This window comes from Notolepis coatsorum (genome assembly GCF_963971535.1).
Source record: "Notolepis coatsorum genome assembly, chromosome: 7".
Taxonomy (NCBI): Eukaryota; Metazoa; Chordata; class Actinopteri; order Aulopiformes; family Paralepididae; genus Notolepis; species Notolepis coatsorum.
Window position 1 is genome coordinate 34,032,619 of NC_140171.1, and position 20,911 is coordinate 34,053,529.

General features: G+C 44.2%; 1 protein-coding gene across 2 annotated transcripts in view; it reads right to left on the minus strand.

The window, feature by feature from the left end:
- The window catches only part of slc25a23a (solute carrier family 25 member 23a), a 37,518-nt gene extending 21,096 nt beyond the window's left edge, over nucleotides 1-16,422 (minus strand). For both annotated transcript variants that reach the window (XM_084318033.1, XM_084318032.1), the window contains exon 1: nucleotides 15,737-16,422. In XM_084318033.1, the coding sequence (XP_084174159.1) occupies nucleotides 15,737-15,931 (195 nt within the window). In that variant the 5' untranslated portion in view covers nucleotides 15,932-16,422. The remainder of the gene's footprint in view (nucleotides 1-15,736) is intronic.
- Nucleotides 16,423-20,911: the final 4,489 nt, after the last annotated feature.

Here is a 20,911-nt window from a genome sequence, read left to right on the forward strand (position 1 = left end):
CACACACGCACACACACACACACACACACACACACAAACACACAGTCTCCCTCTCTCTTTCACACACACACACACACACACACACACACACACACACACACACACACACACACACACACACACACACACACACACACACACACACACACACACACACACACACACACATACATACACACACACACACACACAAATAAGTGATGCTTTCAGACAAATTATCCTCTACAAACTGTCCATAATAAAGTTTTTTCATTTCTCTTTAGTGCAACAGGTTTGGTGATTTTCCTGGTAGGGATGAGGATGTAGGGATGAGTTATTACTGTAAGCTGACCGTGTCATGAGCATAATACTGACCTACAGATCTCTTTGGCTTCCCTCCATAAAGTACATTCATTAATGGAATGCAGCATAGAATACACTTATTTAAAGCCCCTCAAAAACCTACAGCCGACTGTAGACGGTTAACCGTCTGTAGTGTGGTAGTGAAAGGTTAACCATCTAGTATAGTAAAAGGTTAACCGTCTGTAGTGTAGTAGTGAAAGGTTAACCATCTGTAGTGTGGTAGTGAAAGGTTAACCTTCTGTAGTGTGGTAGTGAAAGGTTTGATTGATTGATTGATTGAAAATTGTATTAACAGATTGCAGAATGGGTACGATACAGTACAGCTCAATACACACAATTGTTAAGGGGATGCAGACCAGAGAAAGACTTTCGTCTTGTTTACATCAGGGCCCCCCATTTACCATCTGTAGTGTGGTAGTGAAAGGTTAACCTTCTGTAGTGTGGTAGTGAAAGGTTAACCTTATGTAGTGTGGTAGTGAAAGGTTAACCTTATGTAGTGTGGTAGTGAAAGGTTAACCTTATGTAGTGTGGTAGAGAAAGGTTAACCGTCTGTAGTGTGGTAGTGAAAGGTTAACCTTCTGTAGTGTGGTAGTGAAAGGTTAACCTTCTGTAGTGTGGTAGTGAAAGGTTAACCGTCTGTAGTGTGGTAGTGAAAGGTTAACCGTCTGTAGTGTGGTAGTGAAAGGTTAACCGTCTGTAATGTGGTAGTGAAAGGTTAACCTTCTGTAGTGTGGTAATGAAAGGTTAACCTTCTGTAGTGTGGTAGTGAAGGGGTTAAAGGGGATTATGGAAAATGTTTTTTTGTCTAGCCTTGGTGTGGATTTGTCAGTCTGACATGTTATTTAGATGCTGAGGGGGAAATTATATGTACTCCTTGTCGTTTGGACAGGGTTCATTTGCCAAGTCTTCGGATTAACAGGCCTAAACAAACTGTTCAGAATTGCTAATCCCTCAATGATGTCACCATGAGATGAATTTGCTTTGATTAATTAATTAGCTGTGCTCTTTGCAGCCAGGAGCACTGTTTACCTAATGTGCTGCCCGGTTTGTAAATATGTATTTATTTGGTGGCCAGACAGGGATTAGGGAAGGAAATAATTCATTCAGAGAAAGGGATGCTGGAAAATAAACCATTTCAATTCGATTTACCCACCCCCCCTCTCCGGGATCTCATTCACACCCATACATACCAGGACAGGGAAGGGGGGAGGGTGGGGGATCAATAAAATAGGAATAAAATAATAATAAAATATATGAAAATGTAGTTAGAGGTGTAAAGCTCTATTCTTTCTCAGTTTCTACATTGATAATCAGGGTATCGATGTGTTGCAAAAAAGGTTGCCAGGTCGCATGGAATGCTTTTAGGGAGCCCTTTAGAGAGAATCTGATTCGTTCAAGCCTAATGCAGTGTAGTATCTCATGTATCCATCTGTTGTGAGTAGGTGGAGATGGGTGTATCCATTTAAAGAGAATGAGCCTCCTAGCGAGGAGAGTGGTGAACGCCATAACTGTTTTGCAGCCTCTTAGATGTGATTGTAGGGGTATTCGGAATTCCAAAAAGGGCAGTGAGCGGATCGGGGTCTAATGTAGTACCTAGGACCTTACTCAGTGTATCAAATATTGCAGTCCAGAACTCTGTGAGTTTGGTGCATGTCCAGAACATGTGCATATAATCCGCTGGTGATTGTTTACATCTATTGCATCATGCATCCGTTCTACCCGGGTATATCTTTGCTAACTTCGCGTTGGTGTAATGGACCCTATGCAAGATCCTACACTGCAGCAGGCTGTGTCTTGCACATATAGAGGAGGTGTGTACAAGGTCTAATATGTGATCCCATTGCTCATCTGTGATGGTAATTCCCAAGTCCCGATCCTAGTTGGCCTTTAGGGAGTCTAAACAAGTTGGGTCTATCCAAAATATTTGATCATATGTAATTGACACAAGCCCTTTTCGCCCAGTGCTGAGCGATAGGAGGGGGTCAATCCTTGAGTCTGGAGGACGGCCAGGAAATTGTGGGAATTGGTTCTGAACAAAATGCCTCTGATCTGAAAGAAGCGGAAAAGGTGGGAGTTTGGAAGACCAAATCTCCTTGATAATTCTGCAAATGAGGAGAACACACCTCCGGAGTAGAGATCATTAATAGTTAGCAAGCCTTTGTTTGCCCAGATTCTGAAGACAGGGTCGGAGCAGGATGGTAGGAATAGGTGATTGTGGGAGATTGGAGCTAGCCCTGAAGGAGTGTGTAGGCCAAATTGTTTCCTAAACTGATTCCAGATTTTCAAAGTATCAGTTACGATTTGGTTGTTTAATTGGGATTGAATTGGGCAGTTGGGATGTTGCCACAGACCAGAGTGAGTGTTTTGAAGAGGAAATTTCCATCTGAGCCCATTGGGGTTGGTCTTTCTTCTTCCTCCCTTTTGGTCCTCCAATAAACGAGTTTGTTTATATTACATGCCCAGTAGTAATAGCGAAGATTGGGCAAAGCCAAACCCCCCTCTGATTTGGGAAGTTGCATGACTGTCCTCTAAATACGTGCTCTTTTGTTGCCCCACAGGAACAAGCTTATAAATTGGTCAATCGATGAGAAAAAAGTACTGTACTTCTTTTATCTTTTCTGGCACATTCCAAATACCACAGACGTCATCATTTCTCATTGCTCCAAAATAGTTAAGTGTGTGTGTGTGTGTGTGTGTGTGTGTGTGTGTGTGTGTGTGTGTGTGTGTGTGTGTGTGTGTGTGCGTGTGTGCGTGTGTGTTTCTGACTTAACTATACATTTGGAGCCACATTTCAGACTATTAATTGACAGATAATTGAGGATGGCTTTTCCAAAAGGGAATGAAAACACCATCCCCAATTGGGGGAAAAGGTGATTTATGGCTGAGTGGTTAAGGTTAGGATTCTGGGCTAAGGAATGAAGTGTTATTGGGTATATGTGTGTGCATGTGTCTATGCCCCCATTGTTCCCCTGTTGACAAAACTGCAGTATTCTTCTTTGCAGTTCATAAGCAAAAATATGTTGTTGTCAAGGGAAACAGAGTAATGTCAATGTTCTGTCCCCTTCTCCTTGGGTCAGTCACAACTCACAATGAACAACATTCCAAAGAGGAGGAGAAGAGACAAGGGAAATGGTATGGAGAGATGGAAGATAGAAGGAGAGATGGAGAAAGAGAAGGATGAACATCAGAACATACATATATATCTATATTGACCTTTTCAGTGGAATTGCATTGCTAGGAATCAGCTGCAACAGGAAACTTGGGCCCATTTAAAATGTTCATCTTGTCATGTTTGAAAAGGTCTTTATGTGATCAGTGATGCTTTGGTAAAAAAAACAAGCGTGAATTCACAATAGGGAGGTGTAGTCTGACGTCACTGGTTGTTCCACCCGTATAGGGATTTATCATTGGGAAAATGGATTATCGGCTATTGTAACAATTCTGCCGCATGGAAATTGAAAAGCTTTAAATTTTTGGCAGAGAAATGAGTTCCCTTCTATCACTAACATTACTGTTTAAGCATTTTTGGTTGAAAAAAAATTGCGAATATATTCATGTTGAGCTACAGTATAGATTGTGGATGAATAAGCACAGAAAGGTACACCATGCAAATGTTCATGCTTTATTTGTTTTAAACGAGACGATTTAGAAATGGGCAATGGGGAAATACATTGCGTTGGACAGAGCGTGGAACACGAAAAACGGCAATGACGTAACCACTACACCTCCCTATAGCTGCAACCTGCAATAGGCCACTCCCATTGCCACACCCCCTTTTAGCCAATTGGCATGAACATACACACCTTCACACATATTCATTCATTTAAACCTTTATTTATTCTCGAAAAGGACAATTGAGGTCACCCTCATTTTCAATGTATTTTTGTCTAATGCAGAAACTATATAATTTATTGATTGATTGATTGATTGAAAACTTTATTAACAGATTGCAGAATGGGTACAGTACAGTACAGCTCAATACATACAATTGTTAAGGGGATGCAGACCAGAGAAAGACTTTCGTCGTGTTTACATCAGGGTCCCCCATTTTCAATTCATCATAACATATATGACATACACGACATACAGATAGAGTCTACAGTACTGCTACATCTATACATTTATGACATACCAGATTTGCAAATACAGTACTGTTTGTGATACAAAAAGAGTCCAGAAAAGAGAGTATATACATAAGACGTAGAAACTGTACATTGGGGGAGGTTGGGTAGGTGGGGTGGGGTTGGGTGGGTGGGGGGGACTGTACATTGGAGGTGGTTGGGTGGGTGGGGGGGACACACTGTACAACTGTACAAGCAAAACTGTACATTGGAATATTGACAAAACCATACTTCGCCATTTACTGTACATTGAAGGGGGTTGGGTTGGGACATTTACAGGGGCCAGTTTCGAATTGCAGTCTCCCGTAGGTGCTCTTTGAGAGTGGTTTTGAAAGTGGGTAGTGATTCACATTCCTTTACAGTGTTTACGTGTTTAGTCCCTTGTTTGAGCCGAATCTGGGTTTAACATGATTTGTGGAGCTCCCTCTGGTGTTGTGATCGTGGTATTCACTGACCTTTGGGAAGTATTTTGACATGTACATGGCATGGGTACCTTGGTCGTGTAGTGTATCTTGTAGACCAGGCCCATTGCAAGTTGCTGTAGTGGGCAGGGGTAAGGTGGGTTCTAGGAATAAGGTCAAACAGTAGTCTGACCAGTTTGTTTTGAGATGTTTGTAATTTTGTTTTTAGCGCCTTTGAGGTGATTTGGTACCATGAGGTGCAAGCATAGTCGTAGTACCCTTGAATGAGTGCTCCTGCCAGAGTCTTCAGGGTATTCTTGTTTACCAGAGAGGAGATCCGCTGATCCGGTACAAGAATCGAGTTCGTTGGTTGACTTTTTTTATTACATTGGATGCCATTTTGTCACAGGAAAGATTTGCCTCTAGGATGGAGCCCAGGTAGGTAATTTCATCTTTCCTTGTGACAATATTGTCACCCACTGTAACTGAGAAGCCGTCGGTCTTGCTGAGTTTGTTATTTGAACCGAAGAGAATGGACTCTGTTGTGCCCATGTGTAATGATAGTTTGTTATCAGCGAGCCATATGCAGATTTTGCCTAGTTCCGAGCTGAGGGTTTTTTCAACCTGTAACTTGTTCCTGTCAGAGACCAGCAGGGCTGAGTCGTCCGCAAACAGGAACAAGTTGCAGTCACAAGCTGACGACATGTCATTTGCATAACTTAGGAACAGTAGCGGACTAGCGGTCCTAGTATGCTTCCTTATGGAACACCACAGCTCACTGTGAGGGGGGGGGATAGGGTATCGTTTACTTCCACCATCTGTTCTCTCCCCTCCAGGTAGGATTGCATCCAGCTCACTGATAGACTATCAAAACCAATTGCTTTTAGCTTGTTTGATGTGGTCGTTTAAATAGAGAAGGGATGTGTCAGTATATGTGTATGTTTATAACTAAAGTGGTAGCTGAGATTGTAGTGTGGTTGGCTCTGAAACCAGATTGATGGGGGCTTAGAACAGAGTGGTCAGAGAGAAATGTTTTGAGTTGGTTATTCACTAGTGATTCCAGGACTTTAGCTAAGCAGGACAACTTGGAAATTGGACGATAATTGTTCAGGTCAGTTCTGTCTCCACCTTTATGCAAAGGAGAGACATGGGCAGTTTTCCAAATACTGGGAACTGTGCCTGTTGATGTAGAGAGATTATATTTGCTCATATACACACACACACACACACACACACACACTCACACACACACACACACACACACACACACACACACACACACACACACACACACACACACACACACACACACACACACACACACACACACACACACTTGACCTCCACGCCCAATTTCAGCCTCTGAGGGCAAAATCTGTGGCTGCTAAAGGGTGGGGAAATTCTTGTGTACCGATCAACTGACTGACCAACCAACCAACCAACTGACATAGTGACCTATAGAGCTGCTGGTTGCAGCTAAATGTGTGGGTAATCTACACTAATGCCAATAATCACTAATATACAATTTTTCTCTTCAAAATACTATTACAGGTAATTTGTTCTATTTCCTAAAAAAGTCATGTAACTGATACAATTTACTCTATTTATACTATCAATAATTGGAGGAATGAGCAACACAGTACAGTATAGTACAGAAACCTTTTCAAACTTGACAAGATAAACATTGAAAATGGGCTAAGTTTCCTTCCTGTTGCAGTGCTGGCCAGGGTTCTTATGAAGGATAATGAGGGTTTGGTCACTGGTGCAAAGTAAACAACCCCTGCAGCGCTGTTACTAGCATTCTAAACCTTTCGTTCACTTCAATATAATCCTGGTCCCTGCACTGCCATAGTGCTGTCCTGTGGTCCCAGTGTTACCATGGTGCTGTCCTGTGGTCCCAGTGTTACCATGGTGCTGTCCTGTGGTCTCAGTGTTACCATAGTGCTGTCCTGTGGTCTCAGTGTTACCATAGTGCTGTCCTGTGGTCCCAGTGTTACCATGGTGCTGTCCTGTGGTCCCAGTGTTACCATGGTGCTGTCCTGTGGTCTCAGTGTTACCATAGTGCTGTCCTGTGGTCTCAGTGTTACCATAGTGCTGTCCTGTGGTCTCAGTGTTACCATGGTGCTGTCCTGTGGTCTCAGTGTTACATAGTGCTGTCCTGTGGTCTCAGTGTTACCATAGTGCTGTCCTGTGGGCCTAAATATTAAAGGCAACCAACTTGTGTCTAACCACGCCCAACTTGCGTCTAGCCACGCCCCTGCGGCGACGCGGCAGCGGCAGAGCGGAGCTCATTATATGCCAGTAACCGCCCCTTATTCAGTATCCAGAAATAGCTCAATTGGCAAAGCTGCATGGCTGTGGATCCTCGCTAGTTCGATTCCCTTCAATTTTTTTTTTTTTTTTTTTTAACGTGCATTCGCATTCTTTCGCCGTTAAGTTGTTTAGGTATAACTTTAAGCATTGTTTCGGAGTTGGTTAAGGTTAGGCATTGTTTCGGAGTGTTAAGTTTAGGCGCTGTTAAGGAGCTGGTTAAGGTTAGAGTTTGACTTAGAGTAGGGCTGGGCGATAAAACGATAACGATAACTATCGCGATAAATTATTTCCTCGAAATAAACATGAAACGTGGTCGCAAAGTTTCGATATATCGATTTTCCAAGCTTGGCTCCGTTCAGCCTCGGCTCAACACACTCACTAACAACAACCAGCGTTACGTGATGACGTACTTACGCACAACAGCTAACAACCAATCAGTGAAGGAGATGGCCGAGACCCGGAAGGAGGTAGGACTCACTCAACAACAAGGCTTGCTAGGCTAATTAGCTTGCACGGCATTGTTTTATATATTTACGTGCCGAGTATGTGTGTGTTTTGATAGTGTGGGATATACAGTGGACGCCGTTTCAATATATTGTGGCGGAAGAGAGTATTTTAGTGTCATATTAAGCACATTGTCATGGAATACTCCGCTTAGAACCAACAGGCTGGCTAGGATAACTAGCTTGCACGGCACTGTTTTATATATTTACGTGCCGAGTATGTGTGTGTTTTGAATTCTGAGGCCACGTTTATGGTAGTGTGGGATATACAGTGGACGTCGTTTCAATATATTGTGGCGGAAGAGAGTATTTTAGTGTCATATTTATTGTCATGAGATACTCCGCTTGTCGGCTAACGTGCGCAGACTGATGACGACATCAACTCGACTTGAGACATTCGCAGCAGCATAAGAAGTTAATTAAACTTGACGGACATTATATCGACGATAATTATCGATATCGAATTATATGAAAATAATTTTATAATTTTATCGCGATAACGTTTTTGGTCATATCGCCCAGCCCTAACTTAGAGAATGGCAATATTTTTTAACATGCATTCATTTCGCCGGTTAAGTTTAGGCATTGTTTCGGAGTTGGTTAAGGTTAGGCATTGTTTCGGAGTTGCTTAAGGTTAGAAGGGTTAAGTTTAGGCGCTGTTAAGGAGCTGGTTAAGGTTAGAGTTTGACTTAGAGAATGGCAATAGACAGCCTATTTCCGCGCTGCAGCGCGAGGCAATAGACAGCCTATTTCCGCGCTGCCGCTCTCTCGCGCTGCCGTGGTCACATGGGCGTATTGGCCAATCAGAGAAACGCTAAACACAAGTTGGTTGCCTAAAATATTCACGCGTCCTGTGGTCTCAGTGTTACCATAGTGCTGTCCTGTGGTCTCAGTGTTACCATGGTGCTGTCCTGTGGTCTCAGTGTTACCATGATGCTGTCCTGTGGTCTCAGCGTTACCATGGTGCTGTCCTGTGGTCTCAGCGTTACCATGGTGCTGTCCTGTGGTCTCAGTGTTACCATGGTGCTGTCCTGTGGTCTCAGTGTTACCATGATGCTGTCCTGTGGTCTCAGTGTTACCATGGTGCTCAAATTCAAAGCATCCTCACCTCATCCATCACAGTCTGGTACGGTTCCACTGATAAACACACCAAACACAAACTCCAACGCATCACCAAGACAGCCTCCAAAATAATTGGCTGCCCCCTCCCCTCTCTGGACTCCATCTACACCTCACGCACAGTCACCCGCTCTGGTAAAATAATCAACGATCCCTCTCACCCAGCACACCACTTATTCCAGCACATGCCCTCAGGTCGCTACAGGTTCATTCTAACCAGACACACACGCTTCACAAAGAGTTTTTTCCCCACAGCAGTCTGAACACTGAACACCCTGGCCCGCCCCCCTTTGCACAGAGGGGCAAGCATCTGTCACTGACTGACACTGTTACCGTGACTGTCCTTTATGTATATATGTATTTATTGTGGGGATTGGGAGGTGGGAGGGGGCGTTTTATGTTTGATGTCTGATGTTTCATGTTGATGTAACCAGTGCTTAAAGGATAACTCCACTATTTTGGGAAATTAGCTTATTTAACATCTTCCCTGGAGTTAGACAAGAAGATGCATACCTTTTTTGTCTCTGTGCGTGCATTTTAGCTTTGGGAATAGATGCTCCGTTAGCATAGCTTAGCTTCATCACTGGAAGTGAGGCAGGACAGTAGCCTTACAGTGCCTTACAGTGTATTGCAAGGTCTGACATTGACCAAACTTGATATGCATGACCTTGGTGGGCTCTAGGTCAACTCCTGAAAAGGGGGTCAATGTCAGACTTTGCAATCAAAAGTTAGGGGGCTAATAACCCTTGCCATAATTTCAGTGCGCCCCTAACTTTTGATTGCAAGGTCTGACATTGACCCCCTTTTCAGGAGTTGACCTAGAGCCCACCAAGGTCATGCATATCAAGTTTGGTCAATGTCAGACCTTGCAATACACTGTAAGGCACTGTAAGGCTACTGTCCTGCCTCACTTCCAGTGATGAAGCTAAGCTATGCTAACGGAGCATCTATTCCCAAAGCTAAAATGCACGCACAGAGACAAAAAAGGTATGCATCTTCTTGTCTAACTCCAGGGAAGATGTTAAATAAGCTAATTTCCCAAAATAGTGGAGTTATCCTTTAACAATCTGTACCGCAAACAATTACCACCAACCATCGTTGTGTGGCATTAAAGTATCTTGTTGTCTTGTTGTTGTTGTGCTGTCCTGTGGTCCCAGCGTTTCCATGGTGCTGTCCTGTGGTCCCAGCATTTCCATGGTGCTGTCCTGTGGTCCCAGCGTTACCATAGTGCTGTCCTGTGGTCCCAGCGTTTCCATGGTGCTGTCCTGTGGTCCCAGCGTTTCCATGGTGCTGTCCTGTGGTCCCAGCGTTTCCATGGTGCTGTCCTGTGGTCCCAGCGTTACCATAGTGCTGTCCTGTGGTCCCAGCGTTTCCATGGTGCTGTCCTGTGGTCCCAGCGTTACCATAGTGCTGTCCTGTGGTCCCAGCGTTACCATAGTGCTGTCCTGTGGTCCCAGTGTTACCATGGTGCTGTCCTGTGGTCCCAGCGTTTCCATGGTGCTGTCCTGTGGTCCCAGTGTTTCCATGGTGCTGTCCTGTGGTCCCAGCGTTTCCATGGTGCTGTCCTGTGGTCCCAGCGTTACCATGGTGCTGTCCTGTGGTCCCAGTGTTTCCATGGTGCTGTCCTGTGGTCCCAGCGTTTCCATGGTGCTGTCCTGTGGTCCCAGCGTTACCATGGTGCTGTCCTGTGGTCCCAGCATTTCCATAGTGCTGTCCTGTGGTCCCAGCGTTACCATAGTGCTGTCCTGTGGTCCCAGCGTTACCATAGTGCTGTCCTGTGGTCCCAGTGTTACCATGGTGCTGTCCTGTGGTCCCAGCGTTTCCATGGTGCTGTCCTGTGGTCCCAGCGTTTCCATGGTGCTGTCCTGTGGTCCCAGCGTTACCATGGTGCTGTCCTGTGGTCCCAGCGTTTCCATGGTGCTGTCCTGTGGTCCCAGCGTTTCCATGGTGCTGTCCTGTGGTCCCAGCGTTTCCATGGTGCTGTCCTGTGGTCCCAGCGTTTCCATGGTGCTGTCCTGTGGTCCCAGCGTTTCCATGGTGCTGTCCTCTGGGCACTGACTTTTCACATTGTTGTCAAGGAAACATCGTCAACATCTGGAGATTTCTTTTATAAATACCTTTGCAGTGAAAAACTGATGACCCCCAATAAAATGCACATGACACCATGTGATCTAGCCTCTACCAGAATAGCGGACAGGAAATAAACTTGGAACAGCCTGTTCCCAAGCAATGCAATTCCACTGAAACAGTCTATAAAATATTGACAGATCAAACCTTTATTTGAGATGCGACATGCAAAGACAAGAGAGTGACTGAGTCAGGGACAGAGAGAGAAAGGTTAACTTTCTCCTCTTACAACCTCCCTCCCCTTCTCGTACTAAAATAGATAGCATGCTGTCCCACACGTGTGTGTATGTACACACACACACACACACACACACACACACACACACACACACACACACACACACTAGACAGAGTGAGTGAGTGAGTGAGAGAGAGAGAGAGAGAGAGAGAGAGAGAGAGATGGAGAGATTCCATTGAGTGTACACCCACACACCTCTTGTCAACACAAATCAAATAGTCACGTATCAAGGGAGAGAGAGAGAGAGAGAGAGAGAGAGAGAGAGAGAGAGAGAGAGAGAGAGAGAGAGAGAGAGAGAGAGAGAGAGAGAGAGAGAGAGAGAGAGAGAGAGAGAGAGAGAGAGAGAGAGAGAGAGAGAGAGAGAGAGAGAGAGAGAGAGAGAGAGAGAGAGAGAGAGAGAGAGAGAGAGAGAGACTGTGTGTTCACAACAGAGCTCATGCTGCTGGTCATAACCAGCAGCAACACCATAACACCTCTGAGAAGACCCAGAATACAGTGGGGTAGTAAAGTGCTGTGAGGTCTCAGTTCGTTTGAATTTGAAATGCCAGCTGATTTCCGGTAGATACAGTTATGCTCACACACTAACACATAAGTCAGTCTATACTGATAGAGGGAACCACACATGGAAAACAGTGTGCTGCACACTATCAAAGTCAATCAGAGTGACAAAGAGAGAGTTGTAACAATGTACAGCATGAATATTAACATACAGTATGAATTCTAACTGGCAGAACTGAAGAAGAAATGGTAATGTGAAGATGGAAATATAATGTGCCACTATCAAGCACTATACACAGTTACAAATCATTAAATGGCATCAAATATTGGTACTACCCTCAGTGGGTTACATTTGAATGGACGCTCACATCGATCCATCATGTGGTTTCTGTATTAAGTTCATTTCTACACTTAAAGGGATAGTCAACATTTTTAAGAAGCCATATCTGATTTGTCACAAAATCATTTCAGTTCATCCATGAAGCAACAGGGTTTGGTTGTTGAGACATGGGATAAAGAATATGTCACCAATGAAAAATCACATGCTTCATTGCTGCAAATGCATGCTTCTACCAATATGATGATGATGATGATGACTTAATTTCAGACTCAAGGTCCATATTACACATATACAAAACAACAACAAGAATACAATAACAAAAGAAACAAGGCCAACAACATAGATTAAAATACATAAAAGCATCGGTTCCAATGTTTCCACAAATCAGAGGAGTACCTTGTATCACTTTGTTTTACATCACTAATGGCACCTATTATCTTGTTTTTTTACTCTAATAAACGACAAATAAATTTAAACATCAGGTTCCTCAGCAGAGCATGGAAGGTGGGGACATTTGTAGTCACAAACAAATGGCTTGCACTAGTCCGTCTTCAGCGTCTTGGGAGCTTAAGGAGGATCCTAAATGCATCATTATGCTACCTGCAGTTTTTAAATGTTTGCTGTGCTATAATTACACCATAGGTGTGTATAAAATGGAGTACAATAGGCTCTGAACAGGCTTATTTTTACATTGTCTGTACACATATAACATTTTCGTGCCAGCATATTGGCCTGTGCACAGTTTGCAGCACTGGCGCTGCACATCAACATCATCACACATGTCATCAGTGATATTGTGACCCAAATATCGCATACTCTTCACCACATCTAGAGCGCAGTCAGACAGCAAGAAGGAGGAAAACTTTTGCTTCTGGTGCTCCTTAGTTTTCACTATCATAACAACACTCTTTTTAGGGTTGAATTTGATATCATGTTGTATACCATACACAGAGCAGATTTTAAGCAGTTGCTGTAAACCAGCACTATAGGTATAGGGGGACAGTATGACTAAGTCATCAGCATAGATCAGATGGTTGATAAGGCTTTCCCCCACCATACATCCAGTCTTACATTCCCTTAGTTTAGTGGAGAGGTCATCCATATATACATTGAACAGGAAGGGAGACAAAATCCCTTATATCTCAATATCAATATCTCAACAGCCAACAGTGGTGTAGTGTATCTTGTAGACCAGGCCCATTGCAAGTTGCTGTACTCTGTCGTCTACTCTAAGCCATCCTAGGTAGTCAAAGTGGGCAGGGGTGAGGTGGGTTTTAGGAGTAAGGTCAAGTAGTAGTCTGACCATGATGTTTGTAATCTTGTTTTTAGCGCCTTTGAGGTGCTTTGGTACCATGAGGTGCAAGCATAGTCGTAGTACCCTTGACACGTCCCGTTCTGTGGGTGGTGTCGGCATTCGTGCCTTCATCATACAGTGGCAGGAGTAGGCTGGGCTTGACGTGCCGGGACGGGACGGCTTGTACTCAACCCATGGCTAAGAAATGTCTGGCCCCATGTGGCGTGGGGCTGTAACCCTTTGCCTGGAAGACTTAAAACGTGGGAAGGGGACAAACAGACCAACTCCACCGACTGCTTGGGCCAATCACCCACCCAGCCGTAATAAATGATTACAGAATCCGAAACCAGAACAAAGCAATCTCACCTGAATCAAGCATGCCACCCTACCAGTAGGAGACGAATGAGTTCCTTGGGCCAAACCCTGAGGGAAGCCCAAGGGAGGAAAGGCCTGCTGCAGTTCAAGTTCAAGACCAGAATAGGATGCTGGAATGTGAGAACTCTCCATCAAGCAGGAAAGCTAGCACAACTAGCAAAGGAGATGAGAAGATACAATGTCAGTGTAATGGGAGTTAGTGAGTGTAGATGGAACACCTTTGGGGAAGTTACTACAGCCACAGGAGAGAGGTTTCTGTATTCGGGGAGGGAGAACGAAGAGGATCCACATATGCAAGGTGTGGGCCTAATTCTCTCTAAAGATGCTGCAAGAAGCCTCCTTGATTGGGAACCATTTTCTGAACGGATAATCACTGCCAGGTTTTTATCCAAGGGTCTTGAATTCCACCGGCCTGGCCGTGTGGCAATAAAAGGAACTTGAACTTGAACTTAAAACATCACCATCATTCAGTGCTATGCACCGACGAACTAATAGTATTATACTATTGCACACTATTACACATGATTACACTATATCACACTATTACACTGTTGTAGTGGCCACTCGCTAGTGGGACCTACTGACCTACTGAACCGGGCGACCCATGTGCCGATGAATGCACGGGCCATGTCAGCTGTAGTAGTCGCAGTCAGTGGGACAGCCTCTGGCCAACGGGTGGTCCTGTCTACCATCGTCAGAAGGTGAGTGTACCCCCTGGAGGAAGGAAGGGGTCCCACAAGATCCACGTTGACGTGGTCAAAACGCTTCCCAGGGACTGTGAACTGCTCCAACGGGGCCTTAACATGCCGATGGACCTTCGTGCGTTGGCATGCCATGCAGGTCCTGACCCAACCCCCAATGTCAACCTTCATCCTAGGGCGGTCAGGTGGCGTAGCGGAGATTGTGCTCGTCACCAATGCAAGAGGCTGCGGTCTCGACTCCCGGAGAGTCAGCATTGCCTTGGCTCGGGCTGATCGCTATACTAACTCGTTTGGCTGAGTTAGGGGGAGGGGAGCCATGGGTGGGTCCTGAGCGTTGTGGACAGCGACCCCTACAGTTCGGTCGGGGCGCCTGCTCAGCAAGGGTAGGATCTGGAGAGAGGTAGTGCGACCTTCCACACGTTACACTCTCCCAGTGAGAATCTGCGCGGCCAGGCTGGCTGCCGGCTGGCTGCACATGCGTCGGAGGAAAGCATGTGACAGTCTCCGGCCTCTCGGATCAACAGTAGGGGAAAGTGCGCAACAACCAGGAAGGGGGTTGGGAATTGGCATAACGACTAACAGTGGGATGGGAGAAAAAATCGGAAAAAGAAGGAGGGGGAAAAAGATAATAAAAAACTTCATCCTAGGCCAGACGAATTTCGCCGCCATTAGGCGCTGTGATGGTTTTCTGCCCGGGTGCAAGAGGCCATGGACGGCCTCGAAAACTTGTCGTCTCCAGGGCAGGGCTTATTTGAATGGACAATGATGGAAATTAATTCAAATAAAATACTTGTCGTTGACCGATTTGAAAAGTATTCCAGAAGTCAGGTCCTTGGCATGCTGTCAGACTATGTGCAATCTTTTATCCAAATCTGCCCTGTTTTTGCAAGATTTGCTGCGGACAGACACACAAACACACGCACAGGACCGATTACATGAGCACACACTGGTGCAAGTGCACACTTTTTTGGGGGTGGACTGAGGGGGTAGCCTACTCCCAGTTTGTGGCAAATGAGATAATGTAAGAGGAGAGAAGAGAAGACGATGGTCAGATAGGTCACTCACTTCAGTGATAAGAGGGAAATCCATGTGACATCATCACAGAGAGAGAGAGAGAGAGAGAGAGAGAGAGAGATGGCTTGACAGACGGCAGTCTTGATGAATTGAAAAGAGAGAACCCTTATGTAAACAAGACGAAAGTATTTTTATGGTCTTCATCTTCTTAGCAGTTGTTTGTATTGAGCTGTACTATATTTGACGCATTCTGCAATCTGTTAATAAAGTTTTAAATCAATCAATCAATCAATCAATCAATCAATCAATCAATCAGTGATGCGGAGTAAAAGGTTCTCTCACGGGCTTACCCTCTCCACTATGCTCCGGGAGACCCCTCGGGCCGCCAGCCCAGTCCGGAGCTCGTGGATATCGATCCGACCATTCTTGTCGAGGTCCAGCTGGTCAAACAGCTCAGCCCAGTGCTTCATTCTCTCCCGGTCCGAGCCCAAGCCACCGCTGTCCTGGCAGTGCGCCCGGAGGACCCGAGACCCCGGTTGTCCCATGCGTGATGATGACCAATGAACCGGTGGGATTTGGGGCAAATGTAGGTGTTAGCACGAATTAGACAGGGATCCGGGTCCAGTTCCCCGTGGCCGTAGACCAGTGGTGCCACTGCTGATTATATAACCTGGCTACCCTTCCCATAAACATGAAGGACGAATGGGCGAATAAACCTAACCGCTGCGTGCGCTCTCTTCGGTTTAAGTTGTTGCGCAAAGAAAAGCTCGTTTGCGCAATAGTCGAATTTTTGCGTAGGCATTCTGCCCGGTTCAATCGTAACCTTAACACCGTGTCAGGTTCATGTCTGTAACGAATATGTCCCTGCCGTCCAGCGATTACATGATGTCATGTTCCCCAGTCTCTCCGCGAACCAAGTCAAGTGTGATCACAGGGCGACGAGCGCACAGCCGCACACACTGCAGCACTTCACCACATCGCTCCGGAGAATAGTGTGGATAGTGGTTATGTGTAGGAGGCTATATTATATTACATGCGATTGATCTTTATTTTTTCGAATGTATCCTTGCTTTTACTTGGAAAAACAAACAAACAAAAACTTGGAAGTATGCTACGCCTACTCCTAGTATGTCCTTTGCTGCCTTGACCTTCCCCTTCCTCGAATAAGCAGCAGCGCTTGTTGAGAGTCGCGCCTGTGTAGCTTTTAAAAATACGATTTCACCGGCAGCTACCAACAAGTAAAAGAGAAATGACTGAGAAATTAGTAGTCAGTTGAAAACTGAGTGGGTATGTGTGGGCAACGTTTTGTAAACAAGCTGGTAGACTATTATCCTGTAAACATACATTAATTAATTTATTTATTTATTTAGTTATTAATTTATGTATTTATTATATGCATTGCACACAGATGCCAATTATGAGACCTTTAAACATGAGGGGCTTTTAGAAGTTATATAATTTCCGTGTGTCAACATGTCCAAACATCTGTTTAGACGACAGCTGGGTCATTATACGAAAGCTTGCCATTTTGTGTCCCTCGAACAAAACTCCTCTGTCAATTTTAATAAAAAAAATAATGAACAATAAAACATTTCATAATTTAGATTCCTGATGTGTCATACAATTTATTTTGCTTTTTGTTTTTAAAATAATTGTAAACACTTTTGTGCGAAGAAAAATGACCTGTCCCTCAGTAAGATTGTTCTACTTCCACTAGCTATTAAGGCCAAAAAATCCAAACTAGAACATACAAACTTAAACCTATTTCACTACGCATGAATGATTTTTTTTTAATTATGTTGCAAATGTGTAAAAAAAATACTTTTTAGTTGTGTCCCCATGTTGTTGTCAACCCTGTTACACCCAGGCATTAAAGCGTTCCGTCTCCAGACGGATTTCCGTCAATTTGATTGGGGAGATCCGTCCATTTGATTCGCAGTCTGACGGAATTGGCTACCTTGGTATAATATGATTTGTAGATGCATACAGATTTAAACAAAATTGAGCCAATCAGAGGCGCCAAATAGCATTTTTTTTCCTATCGCGCCGCCCCAAGCAGAGTCATCACTCAGCGACCCGAGAGACAGGACGCTGCTCGCTCCGCGGTTGCAGCTGGAGGGCTATTGGAGTGACATGATTTGCAAGGTCTGAGAGGTCTGTCCGTCACATGGCGGCTAACAAAATAGTCATGTAAAATAATTAAAAACTCCGGTGTGTTTTGGTTTTACGACAGTCGTCTTTTTTGCAGCGTCGCGCATCAACTCTCCTTGTTTACAGACGTCACAGCCACCATGCTGCGTGCACTCGCTGCTATACCGATTTAGCTAACGTGAGCTAATAGCGTCGGTTAAATGGAAGAAGTAAGCCGGCCACTAAAAAGAAAAACCACCGCGGTTTTCTCAGACGAAAAGGATGAGCAGCACCACCCAACAAAAGAACGTTTCGAGTGGAAGTTTGACGATAGCGGTGTTTCAAGAGACTGGCTAGGCTACTGCAGGCTGTAGAGTGGTGAGTTAACTTGTTCCGTGTGCCGCAAGTATGTCAAAAAAAATAACGGAAACAACACATTTGTCATTGTCGTGTTAACAGTTACTTCACAGTACAAATACGTGAGTCCCCTGTTGTGGTTGTGAGTCACCTTTATTAGCTTAACTCCGTAGCAACATCACACAGGTGTATCTGTGTAGACAGTCTCCTCTCCACCGTATATTCTCTCCCCACCGTATGTATCTTTTTCTACCACCCCCCCCTCCTAATGTACAGTCTCCTCCCCATCATAATGTATATAATCTCTGTTAGGATCTATGGCTAACATTGATTACTGTATATTTGCATATCATATATGTCACAAATGTAACATTACCTGTAGTATGTCCCTACTATGCCATAAATGTCATGATGTCAATGTTGTGTAATGTCATAAATGTTACTATGAATTGAAAATGGGGGACCCTGATGATGTAAACAAGACGAAAGTCTTTCTCTGGTGTGCATCCCCTTAACAAAGATGTTTGTCTTGTTTACATCATCAGGGTCCCCCATTTTCAATTCATAGTGACATTTATGACATACACAACATACATGACATCATGACATTTATGACATAGGGACATACATGACTTACAGGTATATTATATAGTAGCCTACTGTTACATTTGTCACATATACGATATGCAAATATACAGTACTGTTACCCAGAGATCCTAACAGTAAATATATACATATGATGAGGAGGAGACTGTACATTAGGAGGGGGTGGGTGGGTGGAAAAAAATATATACAAACGGTGGGGAGGAGACTGTCCATTGTTGTTGTAGCATAATTGCGAAATGTGTTTAGTCCCTTGTTTGTATGATAACAAGCCATTTAGTTCATGGTTCAAAGTAATGGGAAAGGGGTGCTAGCTTGCCATCAATCAGAAGCTAGCCACAAGACTTGCATTCAAGCCTCCCTGCCTGGCACAACAACCACAACAGTAGGGTCTATAGTCACAGTCAGGACAGTAGCTCTACAAGTAGGCTCCCTTAAAACGCTAACGCTATTAAAAAAAAAATGCAGTGGAGGTTAAAATAAGAATATGACTTGGCCTGAAAAAAAGTTCAGTCAGGAGATTTTTTTTTGCTTTAATCCATGTACACCCCTTCAGAGATAATGGACTGTTTCGAAATTTACATATAGCCCAGGAACTGACATCATCTTCCTTTTCTAAAGATGGTGGAGAAAAGACAAGTAAGTGTGCTCCTCTTTTCATGCATTTTCTTCTAGTTATGTGATGTCCAACAGAGGGGGACAAGCTTGTTGCGTCAGAACTGTTACCATAAATGCGCATGTTAAAAAGTTATTTGTTTGAAATTGTGAATATACATATTTAACATCATTATTTCCTCTCATGAATGCACACCATGTGGTGTCAAGATCATTAGCATATGGCTAGTAATGGCTGCTAGTTGCCTTTTTCGTCAGCCCTGTTACCATCAGCCCTGTTACCTTTCAATGGGTAACAGGGTTGAGTGAATGGTAACAGGGCTGACAAAAGTATATGCTTTTGTGTGTACATGAAAATATACTTCCCTTACCAATAGTAAGAGGTTACAGCCAATGTTAAAGTGACTTTTGTATTTGTATTTTATATGATTTTCTTAGGATGACTCTATCTGCAGTGGAGAAACAGCACCTATACAGGCAACGTAGAGATGCTGATCCCGAAAAGCGACAAAGATATTTAGAGAAAGAGAGGGTGAAATGGAGAAAGGATAATTAAGGAGACAGGGAAAAAGCTGTCTATCAGTCAACTAAGTGACAGAGAAAGGAAAGCCAAGCGGCGGAAATGGAGAGCGCAACAACTGAGATGCAGAGCAGCCAAAACAGCAGTTGCAGCAACCATAGATCAGTGCATGACGCCGCCTCTAAGTCCAGACCCAGACCCAGGGCCAAATTCAGGGTCAGATCCTGGGTCAGATCCAGGCCCCTCAAGGTTAGAGGAACAAGAGAGAGAGAGAGAGAGAGAGAGAGAGAGAGAGAGAGAGAGAGAGTGTGTATGAGTGAGTGTGAGTGTGTGTATGTGTAAGGAGAGCATTTGAGTAAGTCACATGCATTGGTGAGTATTTGATTGTCAGTACAACTATTTGACTAATCTTTGCTTTATTGTGCTGCAGGCAACATGCTCAGGGGCGTTTAAGGTCAAAGAAGGAGAGAAAGAGGCTCCACCAAGAGCTGGAAAAATTGAGGAGTAGCCTGGAAAAAGAAAAACAAAAGCAAGATAAGTACAAAAAAAGGTACTTTCGCTTGAAGAAAAAAGCAGCATCCCCATCTTCCAAAGTCAACCATGACTTGAGCACCCCATCTGCGCGGTTACAAGCACGAATAACCCTCACATTTCACACTGCACTGTTGAGGGACATAAAAAGAAAATATTTAGATTCAAAAGATGAACGAGAAAAGCAGATTATCTCCCAAATGTTATCCGGGAAGATTGTAAAAAGGTACCGCATGCAGAAATATGGAAATAGTGCCAGTGGTCTTCCAAGAAGAAGGTGGAAGACTTTGGAAAAAAATGCACTTTCCTTCACTCGTAAAGCAAAGCTCCGCATCCCAACACAGTTCAAATCAAATGTCAAAGCTTTCTATGACCGTGATGATGTCAGTCGAGTCACGACTGGAAGAAAGCAGACCATAACACGGCAGAAAGTTAAAAAACAAAAGCGATTTCTTGTTGATTCACTGCAAAATCTTCACAGGAAGTTCCTATTTGAAAATCCACACAGAGCTTTGTCCTACAGTCTCTTTTGCAGACTTCGACCCTTCTGGGTGGTACATCCCACCATTCAGGACAGAGATACGTGCATGTGTAAAATCCATGAGAACCTCGGCTTTGTGGCTGACAAGCTGAAGCAACTAAGTTTGCTTACCAATTCCAACCTTGAGCAGCTTATTGAAGAGGTCTCTTGCAGCACAAACAGTAAAGAGTGCATGTATGGAGAGTGTCCCACATGCAAACTGAAAAGCTTCCCACTGGCTACTGTTCC